Consider the following 25,680-nt stretch of genomic DNA (forward strand, 5'->3'; position numbering starts at 1 on the left):
AACATCTGTGAATGATTAGGCTGAGTTAGAGAGCATTCTTTGAAGTAATAAAGCTGCTTCTCTTTGAAGGTTCCTCCCTAGATCCCCAAGGACTAGGATTTACAAGAGGTTAGAAACAGAGATCTCCTTATTCCCATAACAAGAGACTTTCATAGACTGACTCACTTAAATAGACAAATCCTTGAGTTCTCTTTAAAAGGATGAAACTGAAAAAGTCAAAATTCTACCTTCAGGGGACTTTCCTAGCAACATAAAATGAAGTGGTCCAAGGAGTAAAGCTGGTCCCCTCCCTCCCCTATTCGCTTTGTAACTGATAAATTCCGTCCTGACCCAGCACCTAATCACGCCAACTCACCACCTAGGAAGGCTATAATTCCCTCCTAACAGCGAAGCCAAAAAATATGAGATTGGTAATGTCCCAGTCACTTTCCACTTAGATGATTTATTTACTTTTTACAACAGAAAAGGTAGTGCCAACGGTGGTTGCTGGTTTTTGCTTGAGGTTTTCATTTCCAAAGCTGGGGTCAGTGAGCAAATTGTTTGGTGGTTCTTTCTTTCCTTCTGCCCACTTACTCAAATTCATACGGTCGGCTTCCTGGAGAGACTTTTCCATTACAATAAGTTAATTCAATTAACTGATCATTTATTGATCAAGCAGCCCCACAGCACCCATAAATGAAGTACTGAGAACACTAATACAAACAAGGAAATCACCCTTACCCTCAAAAAGTTTATACTCTACAAAGACACATCTATTGATGGTCTTCAGTCTTACCCAGCCTCCTTTCCCCCTTCTTTTTTTTTCATCCATCCTGCTCTTCCCTATAGGATAAAGTCAAAATTCTTTCTGTGCCTTCTTTCCCATCATCCCCCACGGTGACTCCTCACCTTGGACTGATCCACCCTTTGGGCAGTAACCCTTTCTGGTTACTGGGCTGTTATCTGATGTGACCCTGGCTCTGAGAAAGGTCTCAGGCGTGGCCTGTCACATAGTCATGAGCTGATAAAGGCTCAGATGAATTCAGCCATGTCCGTGTGAGTCAGGGAAGGCCCTTGGAGTAATGCCCAAGCCAGGGCTCCCTCCCTAGCCCACTTTCCTGGTATGCCTGGCTGGGCTTTCCAGAAAAAAGTTCCACACCCTGGAGCACAGAAATGGTGTTCAATTCAATTTAATAAAATTTATTGAGCTCCTGCTAAGTGCAAGGCCCTTCATTGGGTCCTGGGAAAAAGAAAAGGTTCTGTCTTCATGAAGCTTCTAATCTAATAAGGAAGATGTGACCTATACACAAATAGCTGATACCTGATTGACTGGAACGGAACAAAAGGAGCCAGACGAGGATAAATATAGGAAATTTAGGACATGGAATTTTAGAACAAAGGCTATTAGAATCGGAAGAGATCTTAGAACATAGAATGTCAAGGCTGGAAGGGCTATTAGAACAAAGAATATTGGTATGGAAAGGGAACATTGAATACAGAATGCTAGAGCTGGAGGAGATATTAGAGCAGACTCTAGACCACAGAGCATAGAAATTCTGAGCGGGAGAACCAAGAAAGCAACATATCCAGGTAAAATTTGTTGTAAATTTTCATTTACAACAATGTAAATGGGAAAACAACCCCACCCTCCCCAAACAACAGAATGCTACATAATTAAAATAACCAAGCTTATCCTCCAAGACATAATCATGCACCTTCCCTCCCTTCTTTGTGGAAGGGGGGGGGGTCCACGGATGTAGAACACTTCATGTGATGCCAGACTCGGGTAATGTGTTGGTTAGGTTTGTTGAGCTGCTCTTTTTTTCTTTCTTCTTTCCTTCTTTGTTATACAGGATGGTTTTCTGGAGGAGAAAAGAGAGAGAGGGTATTTTGGGAAATGGAAGTGAGGTAAAAACAAAATATAAACCAAAAAAAACCTGATGGAATCTGAGGGTAGAGGGGAGCATACTTTTTAGACTCTATTATTCTTGGTTGGTTTTGTTTTTTTGGTTTGCATTTTCTTTCCCAACACGGCTAATATGTGAATTTTGGGCGTGACTACACATGTATAATCTATATCGTGTTGCTTGACTTTTCTGGGAAGGGGGAGGGGAGTGTGAGGAAGAGAATATGGAACTCAAACTTAAAAATTCAATGTAGATTCCTGAACTGAGGAGTAATGTAGTATATATAAACAAAAAACCCCAACAACCCAGTAACTCATTTACATAGGAATTTCACATACATTATCCCACAGATTCTTAGCACTACCTGCTCAGACAAGCGTTACTACCTCCATGAAATGGGGAAGAGGAGGCTAGACTGATGAGAATTATTCACAGAGGCAGCTGAAGTCACAGTGGATAGAGCGCTGGTCCTGGAGTCAGGAAGACCAGAGTTAAAATATGACCTCAGACCCTTAGTAGCTGTGTGACGCTGGGCAAGTCACTTCACCTCTGTCTGCCTCAGTTTCCCCAACTGTAAAATGGGAGTAATAATAGCACCTGACTTCCAGGGCTGTTGTGAGGACCAAAGGCGATAATATTTGTACCTAGCCTCATTTTGGGGAGGGGCCTGGGCGTGCTAGCCTTTGTTTCTGTTTCGGATTTCAACACCAAGCCTCCTTGGAGTAAGTTTACTGTCTTTACCCATTTCAGCTCCCTTTTGTGCTGTTGTTTCCCCCCACAGAGCAAGTGCTGGAACTAAAAAGTCCTGAGTTTGAACCTGGGCTCTGCCACTGTCCATAAGACCCCTAGTTGCTTCTCTCTTTCTCTTCCTCAGTTTCCCTGTTAGTAAAAAAAGGGGGTTGGACTCTGGTGATCTTTGTCGATCCCTTTCCTAGTTTCTGACACTTACAACTCAATGTGGAGCCACTTGGAAATTCCTTCTTATTTTCTTGATGCCTTTTTCATTTACCACCCTTCAAATTGAACCTTGCCTTGAGACAAAGAAAAATAATCAAGTCAAAAATAAATAAATGAATGAATGAATAAATGAATAAATACATAAATAAAGGATACAGAAACCTTATTTGGCTAATGTATACATTCTTCTGTCCTGGTTGACACCCACCTCCTGGCTGTAGAGGAGACGGTTTCTTATTTTCTTATTTCCTCTCTTGGCCTTTTGTGGATTCTCCCCCCCCCCTCCCCACCCCGTGCCGGCTTCTCCCATTTCTCAAAGTTCATACTCTTTTGCGGATCTGGCCCCTTTCATGGCCGTAGTCATTATGGGTTTTCGGTTCAGTACAGCCAAAAGAGCGCTAGGCTCTGGCACCTGAGGGCCGGGTTCAAGTCCCACCCCCAGGCTCGCTAGCTTTGCAGTTTTGGACAAGTCTCCTCCCAAGATGTAAAATGAGACAGACCTAACAGATGTCCCTCTGGGCCTGGGCTTCTCCTCCTCTCTCTCTTCCTCCAGCCCGCTTCTAGAAGGATGCCCCCAATCCTCCCCAAGTCCTCCCGGTGCAATCCAACAAACATTTGTTGAGCCCCCTCCACGCGCCGGGCGCCTGGCCAAGTGCAGGGGATACAAAGAAAGGTAAAGCTGGTCCCTGCCCTCCCGGAGCTCACCGTCTAAAGAACGCCAGCAGCCGTCCTAGGCGGCTATGCAAGTGGAGCCCTAAGAGGGGATCCCCTCTCCCCACTCTCTGGGGCAGCCTCTGCCCGGCCACCTTCGAGGGGCGCAGGCTCCCCTCTCCATCCCCCGTCCCCGCGCGTGCCGGCGGGTCTGTCCCCCTCGAGGGCACTCGCGCTCCCTCCACAGCTGCAGGCGACGCCCCTGAGGGGCCCGCCGCCCCCCGGACTCCCCAGAGTCCGGACCCGGGAGAAGCTCGGGAGCATCCTCGCACGCACGCATGAGGCGCCTGCTGTGTGCGCCCGGAGCTCCAGCCAGCTCCCGCTTGGGCCTCCCCTTCCCCGCCTCCGGCGAGGCACCGCCCCCTCCCGCGTCCATTGGCGGCCTCCGGGGCCCGGGCGCGGTGATTGGCACGAGCCGCTGCCGGTCGGCGGAGGGGGCGGGGCTCCGGCCGGGTCAGGCAGCAGCTGCAGCCGCAGGTGGGGCCGGGCCGGTCCGGGCCGGGCGGCGGAGTTGGGGTCCATCAGCGGCGGCTGCGGGGCGACCATGGCCCGCGGGGACTCAGAGCAGGTGCGCTACTGCGCGCGCTTCTCCTACCTGTACCTCAAGTTCTCGCTCATCGTCTATTCTTCCTTCTTCTGGGTGAGTGACCCTGGCTTTGACCCCTCTCCCCCTCCCCCTCCGAGGGAGCCTGCCCGGCGGGGGGCCAACTCCTTCCCCGGGAAAAGCCGGCTGGCCGTGGGAAGCGCGCAGCCCCGCCCCCGGGGCCGGGATCCCTCCCCCCGGGTGGGCGGGGGTCTCTCCGAAAGCCGGGACTGGAGAGTAGTTGGGAGGGGGAGACGGAAGAGCACGAGTGCGAGGAAGCGGACCATGAGGGGGAGGGGATAGCGTGGGAATGGGGGGGATAGAGGAAGGGGGAGGGGTAAGAAGGAAAGCCCTAGGGGGAAGGGGCGACTCCGACCCCGAGGCGGGGGAGGGGCCAGGATGCGCGCTGGAGACCCGGGAAAGACTGGAGAATGAATGAACGGGAGGAGGTTCACTGACCGCTTCCTCCCAGAAGTCCCCCATCCCCCCGGGAAGCTAAGTGGAAATCCCGCTGGAGCCCAGGTGTGTGTACCTGGAGAGAGGGAGGATGCATCTGCCGCGGGATGGTGCGGAGCCGCCCGGCTGCTGGGGAAAGCGCCCAGGTGCGCTGACCCTTCTTTCCGTCCTTATTCCTATGACCTGGATTGGGGTGCAGTGAGGCGTCGGACCCCAGCCCCTCTCTGCCCTCCCGCTGGGCGCAGCTCGGCTCCGCAGGGCAGGTTAAAGAGGATTCCCTTCATTAACAGCAAACTGATCCAGTGTGGGGCTGCGCAAAGAGTACTGGCTTTGGAGTCGGGGAGCCCCGAGTCACTTCCTGGGCTAGTCCCTGTTGTCTGGGTTTCGTGTCTAAGTTTCCTCATCTATAAAACGAGGGTGTTGGACTGGATGACCGGTAAGGTCCCTTCCAGCTGTAAATCCGTGATCCCCAAGCTAATAGAGGCTATTGATTGAGGAGAGGGAGGGCGGCCAGGAAGGCGGTACAAAGGTAACCGGGAGGGAAGAGATGTTGCCGAGCACCTGTGCCCTGGCTACCGCGGGGTCCGCTTTCCCGTAGGGAAGAAGGGGCTGGGTCTTATTCCAGGAGACGCAGAATCACGTCTAAGGCCTTGCCACTCGGTGCATGTGTGTCTGAGCAAACGACTTACCTCTCCAAGGGTCAGTTTACTTCATCTCTGAAATGGAGGCCGATAACTCTCGTTTACAACCTACAGGGTTGAGTGGAGAGTGCTTGTTAACCTTTGCTAGGTAAACTTGACTGTGCTGTTAAATCCCGGGACTCTTTCAGTGCCCCAGGCGGGTTGGCCTAAAGTTGCTAAGCTGGCAGCTCCCTTTCCTAGCTGGTTTAGTGGGGAAAGCTTCTGGTTTAAGTTAAAGTAGCCCCCTCTGTTAGAGAAGCTTTGAGAAAGCCACTTTATGGAGGTGTTTGTTGCCTCCTTCCTGACGGTCCCCGATTTGACAATTCCACTCTACAGGCATTTTGTAGGGAAGACAGATGAAGTAGGTCGGAAAGACCTTTCTTCTCGTCTTGCCTCCGGGAAAAATCAGACACACCCTCCTGGGCAAATCACTTAATCACTCTGTGATCTGGGCAACTCTAGGATTATAAGTTGAAAACTGATGCAGCTCTGCCTTAGGAAAGGAAGTTTTTTTTTTTTTAACCTGAACTTCCGTATATCTAAGAAATCATTCAGTTAGTTCAGTTAAAAAGTGTTTCGTTTTACAAATGAGGAACAGGATGAGATTTTAGCTTATTTAGGGTCGATCAATATTTATTAAGCACCTACTATGTGCCAGGCCCTGTGCTAAGCACTGGGGATACAAAAAGATGGTTCCTGCCCCCAAGGAGCTTACAGTCTAATGGGGGAGACAGCCAGCAAACAAATATATATATACGAAGTGAGTTATATACAGGACAAATAGGAAGTAATGAATAGAGGGAAAGCACTAGAGTTAAGGGGGCTGGGGGAAGGCTTCCTGGAGAAGGTAGGGTTTTAATTGGGACTTGAGGGAAGCTGAGGAGAGAGGGTCAGTAGTCAAGCTGCGGGGGTGGAGCACAGGTTTCGCCCGTACAATCCCAGGAGGGGAAGAGATGGACTGTTTTGTTTCTGGAACAGCCTACAGTCTGATTTCAAATCCGGGTCCTTTGACTTCCAAATCAGAACACTTTCCACTGGGCCACACTGTCTTGAGGGGCCGGCCAATTGGACCTAAAGGAGCAGTAATGCAAAATGTTTGGGAAGGTGGGTGAGTGGGAGCCAGATTGGGGAGGATGTTAATCAGTTTACAATTTATTAAGACCTTCCTTTATTCCAAGCTACTCTGCTAAGTGCTGAGAATACCAGGAATAAAACAAAAACAGTCCCTGCCCTCTAGTTTATAGTGAGTGCCTGAGGTAGGATTTGAACTCAGATCTTCCTGTCTCCAAATCCATCATTCTATCCGATGCATTGCCTACCTGCCATGTTAAATATTATCATACGTGTAGGTATATGCAAGATATATACAAAGAGGATTTTTATCTCTTCTAGAGGCAATATGGCTTAGTGGATAGAGAGCTGGGGAAGTCTTGCCTCTGACCACCTGTTGCCCTGGGCAAGTCATCTGACCCCTTAGGGGTCTAAGTAGCTCTCTACAAATGGAAGTCATTAAGGAGGGACTGACCTGCATTGGCAGCTTGAGTTTTCTCCCCTAGAAGTACCCTATACCAATGAAAGGACATTTTAGAGGCAACAGGGAGCCACTGCAGATTTTTGAGTAGAGGAGTGACATGGAATTTGGCAATTGCATGGAGGGGGAAGACTCTCCACTGGATAGCCCATTGGGCACCTCCTTTCTAAAGTGGTACATTGTCTCAGAATGAAGTTATGAAAAGAAGAGAAGTCACCAGAAGACTTCACATGTTGCACAACAGGCATCACAACCTGTGCTTGCACCACCCAGGGCCACTCCAAGTTCAGGTTTGCAAATCCTTGTTTGTGTGTGTGTGTGTGCATGCAATGCATGTACATACATGTAAAATGCACGTTACACATATGTGTAGATGTGTCTAATATATCTCAGAGGATCATTTGGTTAGAGCCGGAAGGGGTCTCAGAGGTCTTTTAATTCACCTTCCCCGAAACCCAGGATAACAGAGGAGAAATGACCAGTAAGTGACTGTGGCCCAGTCTCTGCCCTGGGCTGCATGATCTCAGTTAAACCGTACAACAAGAAGCCCCCTTTGAGAGGATACAAGTACCCCCTGGGTTCTTCAGGCTTTATAGTCCCAATTTTACAGAAAAGGACACTGAGGCAGAAAGGTTAGTTGATTATTTAAATTAAATCCAGGTCTCTTTCTAATCCCTGAGTTTAGCTCCCTATCCACCACCTCACACTCCCTGTTAAATGAATCTTCTCATATTCCAACTCCTCTTCTAAGGACTGGTATAGCCCACAGAGGACTAGATCAGGAGTTTGGAAGCTGGGTTCTAATTCCAGCTCCCCATTAAGTAATTCACTGCGTATTGTTGTTATTGTATGGTAGGGTTCAGTTGTGTCCAACTCTTTGGTGACCTCTGGGGTGGTTTGCCATTTCCTTCTCCAGTTCATTTTACAGATGAGGAAACTGAGGCAAACAGGGTAAAGTAACCTGCCTAGGGTCACACAGCCAGGACATGTCTGAAGCTGAGGAAGTGTGTGATTTGAACTCAGGTCTTCTTGACTCCCGACCCAGTGCTCTGTCCTCTGCCTTAACTACCTATGTACATAGCCTTATACTAATCACATCACTCTTTGTGCCTCAGTTTCTGTATCTGCCAAGTGTCGATGTGGACAGCTGGTCTTCTAGGAGCACTTCCAGAGCTGCTAACTGTGATAATTTCTGAGTTCTGATGGCCTGGCCAAGTGTGATGGCTTCTTCCCGCCAGGCTCTTCTCGGGGAAAGGGGCACTGCCTGTGTCTTCTCCTCCCTGTCCGGGCCTGGACAATTCCCCTTCCCATCTGCTATGTGATCAGTCTCTAAGCCCCAGGGTCATGGGCCAGATCTCAGATTCCTTTTGCTTGAGGCTTACTTCCCAATGATCTGTTCTGCTCCTTCAGCTGCCTCTAACATGGGGTCTGTCACTGTCCAGCTCACTGAATTTCTTTCTTTTCTTTTTCTTTTTCTTTTTTTTTGCTGGGCAATGAGGGTTAAGTGACTTGCCAGGGTCATACAGCTACCACGGGTCAAGTGTCTGAAACCGGATTTGAACTCAGGTCCTCCTGAATCCAGGGCCAGTGCTTTATCCACTGTGCCACCTAACTGTCTCCCAGCTCACTGAATTTCAGCGGCTCTCACTGCCTCTAATGGGGATCTTCTATCATGGCCCCCTTGCACAGTCTGGGAAAACCTTTGTGGACCCCTTTATGTTGAAATATACTTGGCTATATCTAACCAAAAAAAAAAAAATTCACAGACCTCTGGTTTAGATCCCTGGCTTATTAAAATAGAAAACGTCTTTGTTTGGCGTTGAATTCCCTACCCCTTCACATTATTCCTCCACCCTGCACCCCCTATTCCAAGGAGCTGGCCAGCTGGCTGTCCCCTCCCCCCATGCCTGGAATGTCCCCTCCTCCGTCAGCCTCTTAGAGTCATTGTCTTTCTAGCTCAAGCGGCTTCCCGCCTCCTCTGGGCATTTCCTGATTCCCTCCCGTTGTCATTGCCTCCTCCTCCCAAATTACTTTGTATGTATTTTGAAGCCCGTTTCCAAACCCTAATTAGCCGTGTTCCTTGGGGGTGGTGGACATAAAGGTGTCATTTTTTTCTCCTCCAATTGCTCAGACCCCCTGAAAGGACCCTCTGAAAATGGTCCCTCCACTCTGGATTTGTGGGTCCCAGGTAAGGGCTCCTTGCTAACCTAGTTCCTGAAAGGTTGATCCTCTGCCCCGCCTGTTCTTCTAATGAGCCAGGTTCAAGTTCAGTGTTGTCATTTTTACCGAGCAGGGAACCCCGGGCCCTTCCCCTTTCTTGTTGCAGCTTGGCAGGATACTCCAGCCTCAGAGCCTTCCCTCTCTTCCTAATTTCATTCATAAAGTCTGGGCCAGGTGAGTGAGGACTGATATCAAGAGGAGAGTGGGCAGACCTATTGGCGTTCTGGTGACAAACAGTAATGCAGAGTTAGTCGGGGCCTCTTAGAAATCAGATCACTCCCTCCAGGATGCCTCTCTGTGGTTGCTACTTCGAGGTTGTTGCACCCATTTTAAGAGGAGGAAACTGAGGCCCCGGTCTGTGAAGGCTCATCCCCAGCCCTAAAGCTGCAGAGCAGCAGAGGCAGAGTCTGGTCATCTGGGCTCCGGCTCCAGGGTCCACTGAGCTGCCTCTCTAGTTGTGGTTTCCAGCCTCTATCCCAGGGGAGGCTTCAGGGATTTGCTAGGCGGCAGCAGCACCAGGGATGGGGGAGGCACCTTAGCTATCATCCAGTCCAGGGAGTCTTTTGAGGGGAGTCCTGGGTCCCTCTGACTGTCTGCTGAAGCCAGACTATGGAGTCCTTCCCAGAATGTTTTAAATGTAAATGTTTTTAAATAAAATAAATTACACAAGATTGTAAAATAAACCAATGATCTGAAAATATAGTTACCAAAATCTATATTAAAAAACAAACACACCCAAGTTTAAGGATTCCAGGTTGAGAACTCTCTGATCTAGTTTGATTTCCCTCCATTTTACAGAGGAGGATCCTGAGGCCTAGGGAGCTGAAGTGACTTTCCCAAGGTTATGCAGCTAGTTAAGGGCCAGAGCTGGAATTCAAATCGCAGCTGAGAACCTCTGACACCCTATCCCTCCAGAGACTGCAGACTCCCATTAGCACGAGAGGCCTGCTGCTCCTCAGGTTGCTGGGTTTGAATAGCAGGGGAGGCTGAAGGAGAGAGAGATTTATCAGGAGCTGGTTTCCCAGTTGGCCCTGCCTGGCATAAAGAAAGGCAAGCTGGGCTGAGGCATTGAAAACCACTCACAGCCAAACTAGCTCTCATTGTTTCTGAGCAGGGGCAAAGGGCTGTTTGCTCTCAGAGGCCTGCAGTGATAAACATCCCCTGCTCTGCTGGTGGTTTCTTTCCCAGGGTGTTAATCCATTTTTAAAAGGGATTTTCTGCTGGAGAAGAGCAGTTTGAGGTAGGCCAAGGTTTCAGGGTGACATCTGGGCCCCAGAGAGTCGGAGTGACCACAGGGAGGCCAGTTTTATAGCAGCAGGTGTGTGGATTGCATCGGGCTTTCAATGTTGGCATAGACGCTAATATTAATTAGCAGATCCCCTGATCATAGATTTACAGCTGGAAGAGAACTCGCAGGCCGTCCAATCTAAGCCCCTCGTGTTACAGATAGGGAAACTGAGGACCAGGTAGTATCAGATATAGGATTCAACGCCATGTCCTCTGAGAGTCTTGAATGGAGAGAGCGGAGGTGGCCTTGGAGTCAGAGAGACCTTATCTCTCCTACATCCTGGTTTTGTGAGGCAATTGAGGTTAAGTGACTTGCCCAGGGTCACACTGCTAGTAAGTGTTAAGTGTCTGAGGCCGGATTTGAACTCAGGTCCTCCTGACTCCAGGGCTGGTGCTCTTTCCACTGCGCCACCTAGCTGCCCCCTCAACAACTAGTCTTTAAGGGTCTCTAAGAGATTTCCTCCACTGGTTCCCTGCTGGATGCAGAAGTAGGAAAGGGGAAGAACCTTGGTCCTAATACAACAATTAGTTTTTAAATATAAATGAAAAAATTTCATTTCTTAGAACTGGAATCCAAGAGTTTTTAGTCCCAACTCCATGTTCTTTATGCTGTGGGGTGAGAAAGTATCATACTGTGTCATCAGGAGCCACAGTACCTGGGTTCAGATCCCAGCTCTGCCACATCCTGTCTGTGTGACTTTGGGCAGTCCTTTCCTTTATTTATTTGTTTTTAAATAATAATAAACATTTTTATTTATAGTTTTGAATTCCAAATTCTATTCCTCCTTCCTTAGATGGTAAGCAATCAGATATAGGTTATACATGTGCAATTATGTAAAACATTAACATATTAGTCATTTTATGTAAGAAAACTTTAATTAAAAATGAAAGTGAAAAATAGCATGCTTCAGTCCATGTTCAATCAATATCAGTTCTTTCTTTGGAAGCGGATAGCACGATTCATCATTAGTCCTTTGGGATTGTCTTGGATCATTGCATTGCTGAGAATAATTAAGTCATTCATAGTTCTTCATCAAACAGTATTGCTATCTCTGTGCATAATGTTCTCCTGTCTCTGCTCACTTCACTATACATCAATCAGTTCACGTGAGTCTTTCCAGGCCTTTCTGAAGTCATTTTGCTTGTCATTTTTTATTGCACAATAATATTCCATCACCATCATATGCCACAGCTTGTTTAGCCATTCCCCCATGGATGGACATTCCTTTGATTTCCAATTCTCAGCCACCACAAAAAGAGCTGCTATAAATATTTTTGTACAAATAGGTCTTTTTCTCTTTTGGGGAATGTCTTTGGGATATAAATCTAGCAGTGGTATTGCTGGATCAAAGGAGTTCTTTAGCCCCCTGGACAGAGTTCTAAATTGCTCTCCAGAATGGTTGGATCTGTTGATAAATCAACCAACAGTGGATTAGAGTCCCAGCTTTCCTACATCCCCATCAACATCTAACATTTTCCTTTTTTGTTATATTGGACAGTGCTTTTATGTTTCTGAGTTTCAGCTTTCTCATCTGTAAAAGGAGAGGATTGGACCAGATTGATGGATCAAACACCTGAGTTCAAATCTCACCTCTAACACATCCTAGGTAAATCACAACCTCTCTAAGCCTCCTGTAAAATGGAGACAATAAGGCCTTCAGTACTGACTTTAAGAGATATCATGGGGACAGGTAGGTGGTGCAGTGGATAGAGCACCAGCCCTGGAGTCAGGAGGACCTGAGTTCAAATTGGGCCTCAGACACTTGATACTTACTAGCTGTGTGACCCTGGGAAAGTCACTTAACCTTCATTGCCCTGGGGAGGGGGGGAGATATTATGGACTGGTAGATACAGAGCTGGTCCCCTAGATCTGGGTTTGAGTGTCCCCTCCACCACATGCTGGCTGTGTGATCTTGAGCCAGGCTCCCCTTTTCAGGATCCGGACCCTTCTCTAAGACTGTTAGGTACAAATCTGGAGACAGAGAGCTCTTCCCTAGAACCTGTTCTCCTAATGAAATTGCAGTTTGGGGAAAAAGAAAAGTTTCTCTCTCTGGGTTATATTGTAGCTCAGATGAGATAATGCTCATCAAGCATTTCACAAACCTGGATAAGTGATTGCTGCCATTTCTTAGGAGGATATAATTCCTGCAGAGCGTTAGGGGAGTGCCAGGAGGGATCTGGCCAAACAGCCTGAATTTGAGCCGGTGTTTGCGCTGGACCTTGAAAAGCTGGGAGGATTCAGACAGGCAGAGATGTGGAGGGCTTGGGGTCCAGGAGATCAGGGTTCAAATGTTACCTCAGACCCACGCTGTCTGTGTGACCCTCTACAAGTCACTTAAGTTTTCTGGTTCTCAGTCTGCTCCTCTGTGCTGTGCAGGGGTCAGCCTGGATGGCCTCTGGGTCATCATCTCTGTTCAGCAGCCGGTGCTGGGCCCTTCAGATCCAGAGAGAGGGAGGGCAAAACATGTTTAAAAGAATAAATAACTGAGGTGAGGTGAGGGGGAGTGAGAGCAGAGAAGAGCAGAGAGACTTTGCAAGATCCAGTTTTCTCATCAGGGTTCCTGGGTGTCTGACCTGGCCCCGTGGGGGGATGGCAAAGCAGCGTCCCGGAAGAGTGCTTTGGCCTCCTAGTTATACAGTGTTCTGAGAAGGACGAGCTCAAGTTCTTCAGAAACTATCTTCTCATTTAAGTCTGGCTTTTTCATTTTTAAGTTTCCTAATATATTGGATTCAAGGGTGTGGAGGAGGCTTCCCCCATCCCTTCCAATAGACGTGGGAAGTATGTTAGAGAAGTGGGCAAGGGCCGTCCCTGGAATCTCTAACCATGGAAACTCAGAGCTGGAGAAACCTTGGCATGTAGAAGACACAATGTCCAAACTGGAAGGGGCCTTGGGACATAGAATGTAGAACGTCAGAGCCGTGGAGTGGAACACAGAGTGTTGGAGAGACCTTAGAACGCAGAATGCCTCACGCTAGACTTGGAAGGGTCTTGTCATGAGGAATGGAAGGAGGGAGTACATTGTCATTGGGCTGGGAGGAGGGAGAGATGGGTTCTCTAGGAAGGTCTCTCTGGGCTTCTCTGGGAGGACTTCTCAGAGGAGGTGTTTGCCCAGTCGAGCCTTGAAGGGAGGGCCTTCAACAAGTAGAGTTGGGGTTGTTGGGGTCTGAAGGACAACCTGGGTGTGAGTAGTCTGGTGGTTTTCGGGGGTCACATGGAGCCGAGGAAACTCATGATCTCAGTGGGCGCCGAGAGCAGCCTGCTCCAGGCTGGAGGGCCCCTAATGTGACTGTCCGGAGCTGGCAGGAACCGTAAGGTGGTCTGGTCCCGTTCTCTCACACTGTAGACAAGGAGATCGAGCACACAGGGGCCTACTCATGAACGCACAGCAGGCCAGTCACTGTTACACCTGGAACCAGAAACGAGTCTCCTGCGCCTGCAGAGGTGTTAGAGCTGGGCAGAAAAGTGGCATCCGTGGGTCTGAAGAAGGAAAGTCCTTGGAGATCCGTTGGTCCAGCACCTGCCTTTACTGACTGGGAAGTTGAGGCCCAGGGAGGTTAAGAGAGTCCATGGTCACACCCAAGTTATAAAGTATAGAGCTAGGACTCCACCCTAGGGCCTTTCATGATCTGAGGGAAAGCTGCCTGGATTATGGGTGATTGATTGACTCAAATCCTTCCTTCTCCCATCCAAGGTGAAGCTTGATGGGCAGGTGCGTTGTTCTGTTCTTTGGGACCAAACACATTTAAAAGGTCACACTTTTGAGGGAGCCAAGAACTGGAAACAAAGTGGATGCCCTTCAGTTGGGGTAAATAAACGCCATGGAATGTTTTGTGCCATCAGAAATGCTGACCTTAAGGAGTTAGAGAAGCCTGGGAAATCTTTTATGAACTGAACAAATGAAATCAGCAAAGTCTGGAAATGCCCCCACGCCCACTGGAAATGGAAAGAATGATAAAAAAGGGAAACTGAATGTTGCCAGGTTACTAGCTGTGTGACCCTGGGAAAGTCACTTAACCTTCATTGCCCTGGGGAGGGGGGGAGATATTATGGACTGGTAGATACAGAGCTGGTCCCCTAGATCTGGGTTTGAGTGTCCCCTCCACCACATGCTGGCTGTGTGACCTTGGACACTTTGTCCCCAATCTATCCGCTTGCATTTATTAAGTGCCTATTGTGTGCCCTCAAGGAGTTTACATTTTATGGGGAGAGGCCTTGTGTACAAGATACATTTGATAGAGATGGAAGGTAAGGGGTGGGGAGGGTGTAGGGACTGGGAAATAGTTAGGGTTCTACTTAACTTAGATGATGATCCGACTGGAACTGTATTTACTGGGAAGGCAGAATCCCTTGGGACTGGGGAGTCTTTCTAGCAGGACTAATGAAATTTTATTTTATTTACTTCAGGATATTAGGAATTTAGAGACACTTCCCTCCTTTTTTTTTTACAGAAGTACTGGGGGTCCAGCGATGGAACACACACATAATAATATATGTACCTATATATAATATTGATGTAGCGTACTGCATAAAATATGGTCAGGCATGAAACCAAAGAATCCTGGAGAACTAGAAAGGAATGTTTTGAGATTCAGTGACCTGATCTTTCTCCCTCCTTATTGTCCTTAATGGCTTCTTTTCTGGTGACGCTACCTGAGGCTTGGGTGGAGCTCTGAGTGAGTAAACCAGATAAGCTGAGGTTCCAGAGGGTTTTTTTGTACCAGCCTGTTCCAAAACCCAGGTGAAAAGTCCCTCTGGGGTTTGGTCCTTTAATTCTGAAGGCCCTTGAGACTCTGGCTGAGGGTAGCTAACAATCAGAATCATAGTGGATATTTTTACCACTTCTTGGAGAAATTCAATATAGCATACATAATTATAAACAATTTCACATAGTATGCTTATTAGCTAAAATGAATAAAAATGTAATGTAAATGAATATGTTTAATTTTAATGAATTTTTAATTTAAAATTTTCATGAAAAACAATTAAATTTAATATAAAGCATTTGTCAAAATGCTTTATATTGAAAAAGTCAAGAGAGCATCCCAGCAAGAAAATACAACTGACATTTCCATCAAGAGGCAGTGTTTTATAGTTTCTCATCTATAAAGTGGGGTTAATAAGTTCTCTACCTCCCATAGTACTTATGGGCAAAGTGATGTGATGGAGACTTGGAGTAAGGATGACTTCTGACGCTATTAGCTGTGTTACCCTTCTGGGGGTATCTTGCACACCCAAAATTCCCTACACTTGTGAAATCATGGCTCCAACCCCTGCCTCCCACTTCCTCAGTTATATGTGTGTATGTCTCTCTCTCTCTACCTGCCTACCTACCCACCTACCTACCTATCTAGATATATATGGATTTAAGATTAGCAGTGTCATTTGTACACCCTCATCCAAGCTGATGTGTCTGGAGTCACACAGCTAGTAAGTTTCAGAAGCAGGAATTGAACCCTGGTCTTTATGACTTTGGTCTCCTAGCATTCTGTCCCCCAGGCCATACCACTTAGAGAGCCTTGCCTCTCCGAAGTTGGCCACTGGGTGGTAAATTCTTTTGGCCGCAGCAAATAATAAAGGTGATTACTGAGGCGGAGAGGTAGGGAGGGGTTTTGACCTGAGTTAATGGAGGGGGTGTGACAAATTCTTGGCTCCCTGGTTGAAGCCTATGAACACTGAGCTGAAACAAGGACCTGCCTCAGAGACAAACTTTTGGGACAGGCCCTGGATTTCAAGCTCAGTCCTTCCTCTCTCATTAAAAAAAAAAAATAGTTTTAGAGTCTTTTGTTTTTACCCATTAGTGACTTCCATCTCTACCCCCCACTTCCGCAGAACAAATCTAATCTCTCTTCCATCTGACATCCCTTCCGCTCCTCCAAGATGGCTCTTATGAGTCCCTGGGGCCGCTGGTCTCTTCCTAGTCTAACTCCGAGGAGCCTTGTTGGGAAGAAGCAAGACCAAGAAGGAATCTGTGACCCCGGGGCTGGTTCCAAGGTTTTATGCAGCGACAATGACCTAGAAGGCTAGACTGCATGGTCCTTTGAGCTGCCTTCTAGCTCTCCTCACTTCTACTCAGGGTGGAGTGGAGATGGGGTATATGTGGAAGGATTCCTACAGGCTCAGGCCTATTAAGCCCTGGCACTAGTCACTGATCCACGTTGTTCCCAGCTTCCCTTGAACAATTACAAATCAGCTCAGGATGGGGCCCCCGTGGGGGAATGAGAGGATGCCTGTTCCACTACTGATTTGCCCTGTGACCCTGCATAAGTCACGCACTCTCTGGGAGCCTCAGTTTTCCCATCTATAAAATAGGGGTGATAAATTCCTTGCTTCTCATGGTTGTTAGGAGCATCTTGGTATTAGAGGAAGATCACTGGCCCTAGCGTTGCGTGACCTGGGTTGGAATCTTGACTCTGGTGCTTCCTGGTTGGGTCACCTTGGGCAAGGCCCTGAGCCCTTCTCCCTTCATTCCCCCCTTTGTAAGATGGGGAAGTTAATGGTGGCACTTTTAGGCTTACAAAACACTTGGTAAAAGAACTCCGATGTTATCAATGCAAATATTGTCATCCCCATGGGACTGAGAGAAAACATTTCAGAAACTGAAATGATTTGCTCAAGATTGTGTCCTTGCAGGAAGGGTTGGAGCCAGAGCCAGTGACCCTGGGTTATTATGAGGACCAGTGGAAAGAACGCGCATTGGGTCTGAATATTGTCAGTGCCACTTCCTTCTCATATGACCTGGGGCCGGGAATCTCACTTCTCTCTAAAATGGGGGGTGGGCTAGATAATCTCTAGGGTCCCTTAAATCTAGGATTTTGTGATCTGATTCACTTCAAACACCTTTCAAATCTTAAGGTTCAGTCCTGTCTGACTCTTTGTGGCCCCGTTTGGGGTTTTCTTGGCAAAGATATTGGAGTGGTTTGCCATTTCCTTCTCCAGCTCATTTTATTTCTTTTCTTTTTTTTTTTTTAGTGAGGCAATTGGGGTTAAGTGACTTGCCCAGGGTCACACAGCTAGTGAGTGTTAAGTGTCTGAGGCCAGATTTGAACTCTTCCTGACTCTAGTCCAAGCACTCAGTGCACTGTGGTGCCCCCTAGATGCCCTCACTAGTTGTCTTCTTTCATTAGAATGTAAGCTCCCTGAGGACAGGGATTGTCTTGCTGGTTTGCTCTCTTTCTAGGTACTCAGCCTCCTCCTGTTCCTCGACATGACACTTGGCCTTTCTCTCAACATTTTCCCTAGGCTGTCCCCTGTGCCTGGAAGCTCTCCTCCTCCCCCTTCTCCCTTGTGCCCTTAGGGCTTCCTTTCAGACTCATCTCAAATTCTACCTTCTGCCTTTAAGTGGTCTTGATGGTCCCCCTTTGGCTGGTGCTTTTGTAGATGTGCCCTGTCAGGGTCTTGTGCCCATGCTGGTTGTCCCAGTCTCTTTGCTAGGGCCTTCTGGTCAGGGAGTGTGTGCCGACCTTTCTTTGTAGCCCCAGCTTGAAGTGACCTGGGCCTGACCTGTAGTAAGTGCTTCACGGCTGGTGGGGTGATCTCACTGGGCAGAGATAGAGGGGGGATAGCACCAGCTCTTATCTTAGGGGATACTGGATCAGATCCCACTCCTGAGGTTTCCTGCAGTGTCACCACCTCCCTCGATCTCAGTTTTTTCATCTGTGAAATGGAAAGAGTGGACTAGCAAACCTCTGAGATCTGGATCTTTGATCTTGAGTTGGTGTTTTAGATGTGGACAAAGGGCTTCTCAGAGATGGGAAGAGATGAGTCGGCTTTGGCAGGAATGTGGCGTGGGGGCAGGGTGCTCAGCAGCCAGAGATAAGGCTGGCACTCAGCCTGGCACAGCGAGCTCTTACCCAAGGCAGGCTGATTGATTGGAGGGTGGGAGGCCCTGTGCTGAAGATCTCTTAGAAATGAATGGAGGAGCCAACTGGGCCTTCAAACAGCCCGAGTGTTCCCCTGCCAGACACCTGCTCCATCGATTGCAAAACCGAAACTGCCTCTGGAAGCTCCGGACTGGCCCCGGGGCCAGTGACCCCCCAGTCACTGGGTGTGTGGGGACAGGCTTGGTCCTCACCAAGCAGTTGGCTCTTTCCAGGAGAGACATAGCCCACAAGGCGCTTTGATGAGGGCCCTCCGCCCTGTGAGGGGGATGTTTACTAAGCTGAGCTCATTTGCCTGGGTTGAGGAGGAGGAGTGAATCTCAGATGTGACTCACTTGTTCTGCAACCAGCCCAAGCCACACAGAATCCAGGAGCCCTGAAAGCCAGTGATTCCTGAGTAATTCAAACAGGAGTCCTTCCGGGAAGATGGTTACCTTTTCTTTTTATAATCCTCTAGGAGTGGTGAGATGAGAAGGCGTGCTGGCCTTGGCGTCAGGAGAGACTTGGGTTTAACCCTGCCTCTAGACTAGCTGCAGAACTCTTCTGAACCCTGTTAAGGGCTAAAATTCTAGCTAGTCTGTCTAAAATATCCAATGAGTGGTCACCAATAAATTATAAGCTTTAGCAAGAGTTAGACTTTTAAGCATTTATTAAGGAGGATAAGAATTTGGTAAAGAGAGAAAAAAAGGCCTAGATTCCTATCTATTAAAGGGAGAGCACATTTCTAGCTCCGCTCTCCACCAGTCCAAAGGAAAGAGCCCGAGACTGAGTGCCAGTCTCTTCCTTCCTCCTCCCACTAGCCCACGTCACTTCCTGATGTCAAAGAAAAGACTCCTGGTCTTGCCCTCAAAGACCTTCACTTCATGGGCGGAACTCTTCTACAGTAAGTCTCCAGCAGGTGGCGTCATTCCAATCGTTACAACCCCCACTTCCATCCATAAAATGGAGCTAATAACACCTGCAGCAGCTACAGGGCAAGGGTGACTGTGGGCATCAAACGAAGTGCTTTGTAAGCCTCCCCATGTTGATGTCAATATCGATGACAATATCCTCCTTCCTCCCCCGCCCCCAGGAGATGCCTCTGCCCAGAGGCCCCTCTTCTGACTGCTGAGAGCCTAGCCTGGACCTCCGTTTCAGGAGGGGGCCCAGCCATGCTTCCTTGGCTAGCAGCCTTGCTCCCCTGAAGGGGCTCTCCCCCCTCCCCATTAGAATATAAGCTACTTGAGGGCAGGCAGTGTCTTTCTTGCTTATCTTTGTCTTTCTGCTCTTCTGCCCAGTATCTGGAGCAGAGTAAGCACCTAATAAAGCATTTTCTACATTAGTCTTCCCAGCCCCACCCGAAGTACTTGTGTAACTCTGGGTAAATCATTTAACCTTTAGGCAGCCCTCTAAGACAAGTTCCAGGGGGCAGCTAGGTGGTGCAGTGGGGCCCTGGATTCAGAAGGACCTGAGTTCAAATTCGGCCTTAGACACTTGACACTAGCTGTGTGACCCTGGGCAAGTCACTTGACCCTCATTGCCCCACCAAAAAAAAAGACAAGTTCCAGAGCAGGCAGTTTGCTCCCCTAGGAGCTATCCCTGTTCCCTCCCCTTGAGCAGCAGGACCTCCTTCTCCTCCCTTTCCCTCAGACCCCAGTGTAGAACAGGGTACAAGTTTATAGCTTGGGGACTGGATTGAACACTTAGTTCCTCTCCTAGGCTTGGGGGCTGAGGGGCTGCTTCATTAACAAAGAGGAGAAGGGTTTCTAATTGTAGCTCTGCCTCTGACTCACTGAGCCAGTCACTTCCGTGTGCCTGGTCTAGCTACAGGAGGCAGTGTGGTTTGGTGTCTAGGGTACTGGATTTGGATTCAGTAAAACTTGTATTCACATCTCACCCAAATATTTATTAGCTGTGTGATCTCTTAACCTCTCTCTCCAGCCTCAGTGTCCTCATCTGTGGAATGGGGATAATAACAGCCCCTAGCTCATAGGGTTGTGAGGATGAAGTGACTTGGAAGTCCGCAAGATCTAGGTTCGAATCCTACCCCAGATACTTATTAACCGAATGAACTTTGTACCTGCTTCACAAGGTTATTGGGAGGTTCTGATGAGATGATGTACATAAAGTGTTTTGCCAACCTGCAAGTGGCCTAGAAATTTTAGCTTTATTATCAATTGGTTATTCTTTTGGAGGGGGGTGCGGGGCAATGAAGGTTAAATGACTTGACCAGGGTCACACACCTTATAGGTGTCAAGTGTCTGAGGCTGGATTTGAACTCAGATCCTCCCAAATCCAGGGCTGTTGCTTTATCCCACTGCACCACCTGGCTGCCCCCTCAGTTGGTTATTCTTAGAGGATCTCAAAGTCCTCTTTGCAGCTCAGAGATCAGAGCATCACAGAGTCGTCACAGAGGCCTCCTGCTCCAACACCCTCATTTTACCGACGAGGAAATGGAAACCCAGAGACAGCGGGTAAGGGACTTGTCCAAGGGCACCCGGCTGGTAAATGGCTGAGCTGGGTCCTCCTGGTCTAAATTCACTGCCCTTTCCCTGGGCCAAGCTTTGTTCTGAGACCCCCATCCTTTGGTGGCTCCTTTCGACCTTAGTCATGAGCACAGCCCGCATCCCCGAGCTGGTAGGACCAGAGACAGCGGCTGGGGCTGGTGGTGATGACTCAAGGACTTCTCCTTGTTTTCTTTGCCCAGGTGGGGGTGGAAAAATACAAAGAGCACGCGGGCAGTGAACCTGCAGTGGGCCTGTGGTATATCCCCCTGCTTGTCAGATGTCATTTGCTCCTTCCCTTTCTGCCTCCATCTTTACCTCCCTCTGCCTCCTGCTTGAATTTCCCTCTGGGGTCAAAGACACCCCTCCTCCCCCATTGACTTCCTGTTTGCCCTCTCTTCTCTTCTCCTTGCCCTCCCTCTTCCCTCCAGGCCTCCCCCCATCCCCACTTCAGCTGGTCTTTCTCTTACTTCCCTCTTATCCCAGGAGGTCACTGTCTGGGGAGGTTTTGGCCCTGAAGTACCTTCAAAGAATATTAGACATCACGTCAGACCTTCTGGCTTTCTGAAGTCATCTGGGCCAAGATGAGGAAACAGGCCCAGAGAGAGCAGGGGACCTGCCCATAGTCGTGCACCCAGTACCTGGCAGAGCCTGGCCTTTTTGGGTTTTCCTTTTATTGAACGCTGACGGGAAGAATACCTGTCCAGGGAATGAGCAGGGAAGAGATTAGGGAGTGTGATCTCTCTCCTCTGGCTGCCTCCCTCACCTATCTCATTTCTAGCCACCTCAGTTATAGAGAGTGGGTGGGCCTGGGTAGCTGCAGGGTCCCACCAGCCTCCTTCTTCTCCAAGACTGATATGGTTTTCCACTGGTCCTTGGCTCTGCTCTGTCCTCAGCCCCATGGATTTCACATTCAGCTTCCTGCAGTGTCACAGGCATCCAATCTAGAACCTCCAGAGACCATGCCCGCTTGGCTAACTTACTGTGTGACCTTGGGCAAGTCACCTCACCTATGCCTCAGTTTCCATTTCTGTCAAATAAAGGGTTTGGATCGGACAGTCACAAGCATCTAGGCTTTAGAGCTGGGGGGAGGGGGTGTCTTAGAGATCATCTGGTCCAATCCTCTTATTTTATAGTGGAGGAAACTGAGGCCCAGAAGGAAGTGCCTTACTCGAAGTCACACAGACAAAAGTCAGAAGGGATACTTGAACCCAGGCCTCTCACTCTCAGCCCAGTGTTCTGTTGAGAACTCTGAGGTCCCTTGGAACTCTAGGCCCTGGTGGAGCCTAATTATTACTTTCATTTTATAGCCAGCGTCCTGAGTGATTGGCCTCCCTTTGTTACAAAACTTGGTCATAATGGGGGGCGCGGGTTGATGGAGCCAGAACTTGGCTTTCTTGCCCCTCAGGCCAGTGGATCTTCCATTCTGCCAAGTGTCTTTAGATGTTTATGAATGAATGGACAGGGCCTGGCACATTCAACCCTCCTTTAAGGGACTACCAAGTATACAAAGCCAATAAGAGTACACAAAAGTGCCCGCAGTCATTTCTAGGGCTTTGGGAGGTGGGAGAGATGCCTAATAACTGGGGACAACAGGAAGGCCTTGTCTGGGTGTTGTCTCTCAGCTAATCCTTGACGAGAGCCAGGGATTCCAAGAGATGGAGGAGTGAGAAAGATGGAACGTTGGTATGAGAAATATGGAGTCAGTGCGGCTGGAATGAGGAGTGTGAAGGGGAGCCATGGGAAATCATTGTGGAAAGGTAGATTGGAGCCATCCTGGAAGGGGCTTTACCTGCCAAACAGGGAGCTTGTATTTTATGGCAGAGGTGACTGCGAGCCACGGAGGCATCTGCTGTTGGGAAGGCCCTGAGTAGATTTCTGCTTGAGCTGTGGCACCGATGTGCAAGAGAGATGGGCTGAAGGAGGGACTTGAGATGGGGACACTGACTGGGAGCAGTCCAGTTAGGAGATGGGGAGGGCCTGAACTAGGGGGTTATGGTCAGGGTTACTGTGGGTGGAGAAAAGACTTGGCAGCTGATGGGATACGTGGGATGACTCGGAGCTTGTACATGTGGATAACTGAAAAGATGGTGGTCTTTCCTGGACAGAAATAGGGAAGTTTTTGGTGGGGTGGTGGGGAAGTGGGACACTTTGAAGGAAATAAAATGGACATGTTGAGTTTGAGATACTTACGGAAGTCTGGGTAGAGATTTCCAATAGGCAGATCAAGATGGGGGACTAGAACTTGGGAGAAAGATGGGGGCCGGATATGTAGGTTTGGGAATCTGCTCCCTGGAGGTGATTATTGAATCCACAGGAGGTGATGGCATCAGCAAGAAAGAGTGTGTAGAGAAGAGGGCCCAGGTCAGTGCTCTAGGGGTATACCCTGGGGTTGAGCTAGACAGGTGGGTGGGGAAGCAGGAGAGAGCAGTGTCTCAAAAACCCACCAGAGCCAGATGGAGGGGTGGGCAGCAGGCAGAAGACTGGCTTCCCCATCCTGGTCTGCTCACAGCATCAGGGAGCTAGAGAGAAGTCACCTTGGAGTCTGTCGCTGACTCACCTATGGTCATATAGGTATTCAGTGGCAGAGCCTGGATACAAACATAGCCTCTCTGGAGCTTCATTTGGCGCCATGCCCCGTGCTGGCCTGCTGCCCTGTGGGCTGTGCTCTGCTCTCCAAATCTCTGAAAAGGGCAGGTGTTTAATGAATGACTGGAATTTGAGTTGAATTTGTTGACAAGGCTCTTGCATGGTTTGGACAAGTGTTCACTGGGGCCCTCTAGACTGGGCTCTTCCCTCAGGGATTGGGCTAGCTCAGAGATTGCTAACTTTTTGTGTGTTATGGACCCCTTTAGCAGACTGGTGAAGCCTATGGGACCCCTCCTCAGAATAATTTTGTTGCCTACATTCATAACTGAAGGAAAGCCTAAATTTCAGTTAGAGTCTGGTAAAAATAAAGATGTCTTTCTTTTTCGCCATCAAAATTCACAGACCCCCTGAAATCTATTCATAGACCCTTGGGTGGAGAGCTCCATGTTAAGAACCTCAGGTTAAGAACTCCTGGTATAAAACAAGATAGAGATGTTTACTGCCCCTGTAGATTTCTCCTTTATTTTAGAATTCAATTTTATTTTATTTTCAGTTCTGAATTCTCACCATCCCCCTACCCTTTGAGAAGAAAAGGGAAAAAACCCTATATATGCATGCATACAGACATACACATGTACACATACATGTAAACATGCATGCATATAAACATGTGCAAAACAAATCTCTGAATTAACCTTGTTCAAAGAAAGAAAGAATATGCTTCAGTTTGCACTCTGAGTCCATCAGTTCTCTCTCTGGAGGTGGGCAGCATGTTTCACCATGAATCCTTTGGAATCATGGTTGGTCATTGTATTGATCAGAGTTCCTAAGTCCTTCAGAGTTGATTATCTTTGCAAGCTTGCTGTTACTGTGTAAATTGCCCTTCTTGTTCTTCTCACTTCACTTTGCGTCAGTTTATAAAAATCTTCCCAAGTTTTTCTGAAACCACCCCCTTCACCATTTCTTATAGCATAATAGCATTCCATCCTATTCATATACTATAACTTAATCAGCTGTTCCCCAATTGATGGGCATCCCCTCAGTTTCCAGTACTTTGCCACCATGAAAAGAGGTACTAAAAATAATTTTGTACATCTGGGTCTTTTCCCTCTTTATTTGATCTCTTTGGGGTATGGACCTACTATCAGTATCACTGGGTCAAAGGGTATGCACAATTTAATAGCTTTTGAGGCATACATAGTTTCAAATGGCTTTCCAGAATGGTTGGACTGGTTCATAGCTCCATCAAGATTACAGTACCTTTAAAAAGAACAAACAACAAAAACCACATCCCCACCAGCATTTGTTATTTCCCTTTTTTGCTATCTTGACCAATCTTATGGATGTGGGGCAGTACTTCAGAGTTGTTTAATGTAGATTTCACTAAGCATTAATGATTTAGATAATTTTTTTCATATACTGATATGCTATTGATAGCTTTGATTTCTTCCTCTGACCATTTATCAATTTAGGGAATGGCTCTTATTCTTGTAAATTTGACTCAGTTCCTTATATAGCTCATGTGTGTATATTTATATATATATACACACACATATATATCAGAGCAACCTGCTGCAAAGATTTTTCCCCCTAGTTTCCTGCTTTTCTTCTAATTTTAGCTGCATTGGTTTTGTTTATGCAAAAACTTTTAAAATTTTATATAATCAAAATTGTCCATTTTACCTTCTGTGGATCTCTCTGTCTCTTGTTTGGTCATAAACACTTCCCTTATTAATAGATTTGACAGGTAATTTCTGTGTTCCATGGATTTGCTTATGTCTAAATCATGTATCTCTTTTGAGCTTAACTTGGTATATATGCTGTGAGCTGTTGGTCTATGCCTAGTTTTCACCAGGCTGCTTTCTAGTTTTCACAGAAGTTTTTGTCAAAGGGTGAGTACTTGCTCCAGCATCTGGGATCTTTGGGTTTATCAAATACTAGGCTATTGTGCTCATTTGCTCCTTGTATATTGTTCATGTCATTTTTCCATTGATCACCACCTCATTCCTTATTCAGTACCTAATTGTTTCAGTGATTACAACTTCGTAGTTGAGTTTGAAGTTGGTACTGCTAGACCCTTTTCCTTGCTATTTTTTCCACTGATTCCTTTGATATTCTTGACCTTTTATTTCTACAGGTGAATTTTTGGTTATTTTTTCTAGCTCCTTATTCTCTTACCAGAGAAGTAAATTAACTTAGCCAGTATTCTCACTTTTGTTATATTGGTTCAGCCTAACCTTGAGCAATTACTATTTCTCCAGTGATTTAGGTCTGCTTTTATTTGGGTGAAGTGTTTTGTTATCATGTTCATGTGTGCATCCTGGCAGGTAAACTCACAAGTATTGTATGCTGTCTGTAAGTATTTTACATGGAATTTCTCTTTCTGTCTCTTCCTGCTGAGTTTTGTTGGTAATTTACA

At 47.7% G+C, this 25,680-nt stretch overlaps 1 protein-coding gene and 1 long non-coding RNA gene across 4 annotated transcripts in view; one reads left to right on the forward strand and one right to left on the reverse strand.

The window, feature by feature from the left end:
* Positions 1-1,153: 1,153 nt before the first annotated feature.
* Positions 1,154-4,897, reverse strand: LOC122738850. 2 transcript variants are annotated; one of them, XR_006354651.1, is made up of 3 exons: positions 4,670-4,897; positions 2,836-2,917; positions 1,154-1,841 (listed from the first exon to the last, which is right to left on the reverse strand). It is a non-coding gene; the product is annotated as an uncharacterized LOC122738850 (long non-coding RNA). The 2 variants fall into 2 exon arrangements; XR_006354650.1 differs by lacking the exon at positions 4,670-4,897 and adding an exon at positions 4,150-4,276.
* The window catches only part of TSPAN15 (tetraspanin 15), a 64,122-nt gene continuing 42,464 nt past the window's right edge, over positions 4,023-25,680 (forward strand). The window contains exon 1 of one of the 2 annotated variants that reach the window (XM_043980747.1): positions 4,023-4,194. In XM_043980747.1, coding sequence (XP_043836682.1) covers positions 4,099-4,194 — 96 coding nt within the window. In that variant the 5' untranslated portion in view covers positions 4,023-4,098. Of the gene's footprint in view, positions 4,195-4,553; positions 4,660-25,680 lie in introns of those variants that run through there. The other variant, XM_043980748.1, reaches the window with a different exon arrangement.

The sequence above is a fragment of the Dromiciops gliroides genome, chromosome 2, assembly GCF_019393635.1.
Source record: "Dromiciops gliroides isolate mDroGli1 chromosome 2, mDroGli1.pri, whole genome shotgun sequence".
Classification (NCBI taxonomy): Eukaryota; Metazoa; Chordata; class Mammalia; order Microbiotheria; family Microbiotheriidae; genus Dromiciops; species Dromiciops gliroides.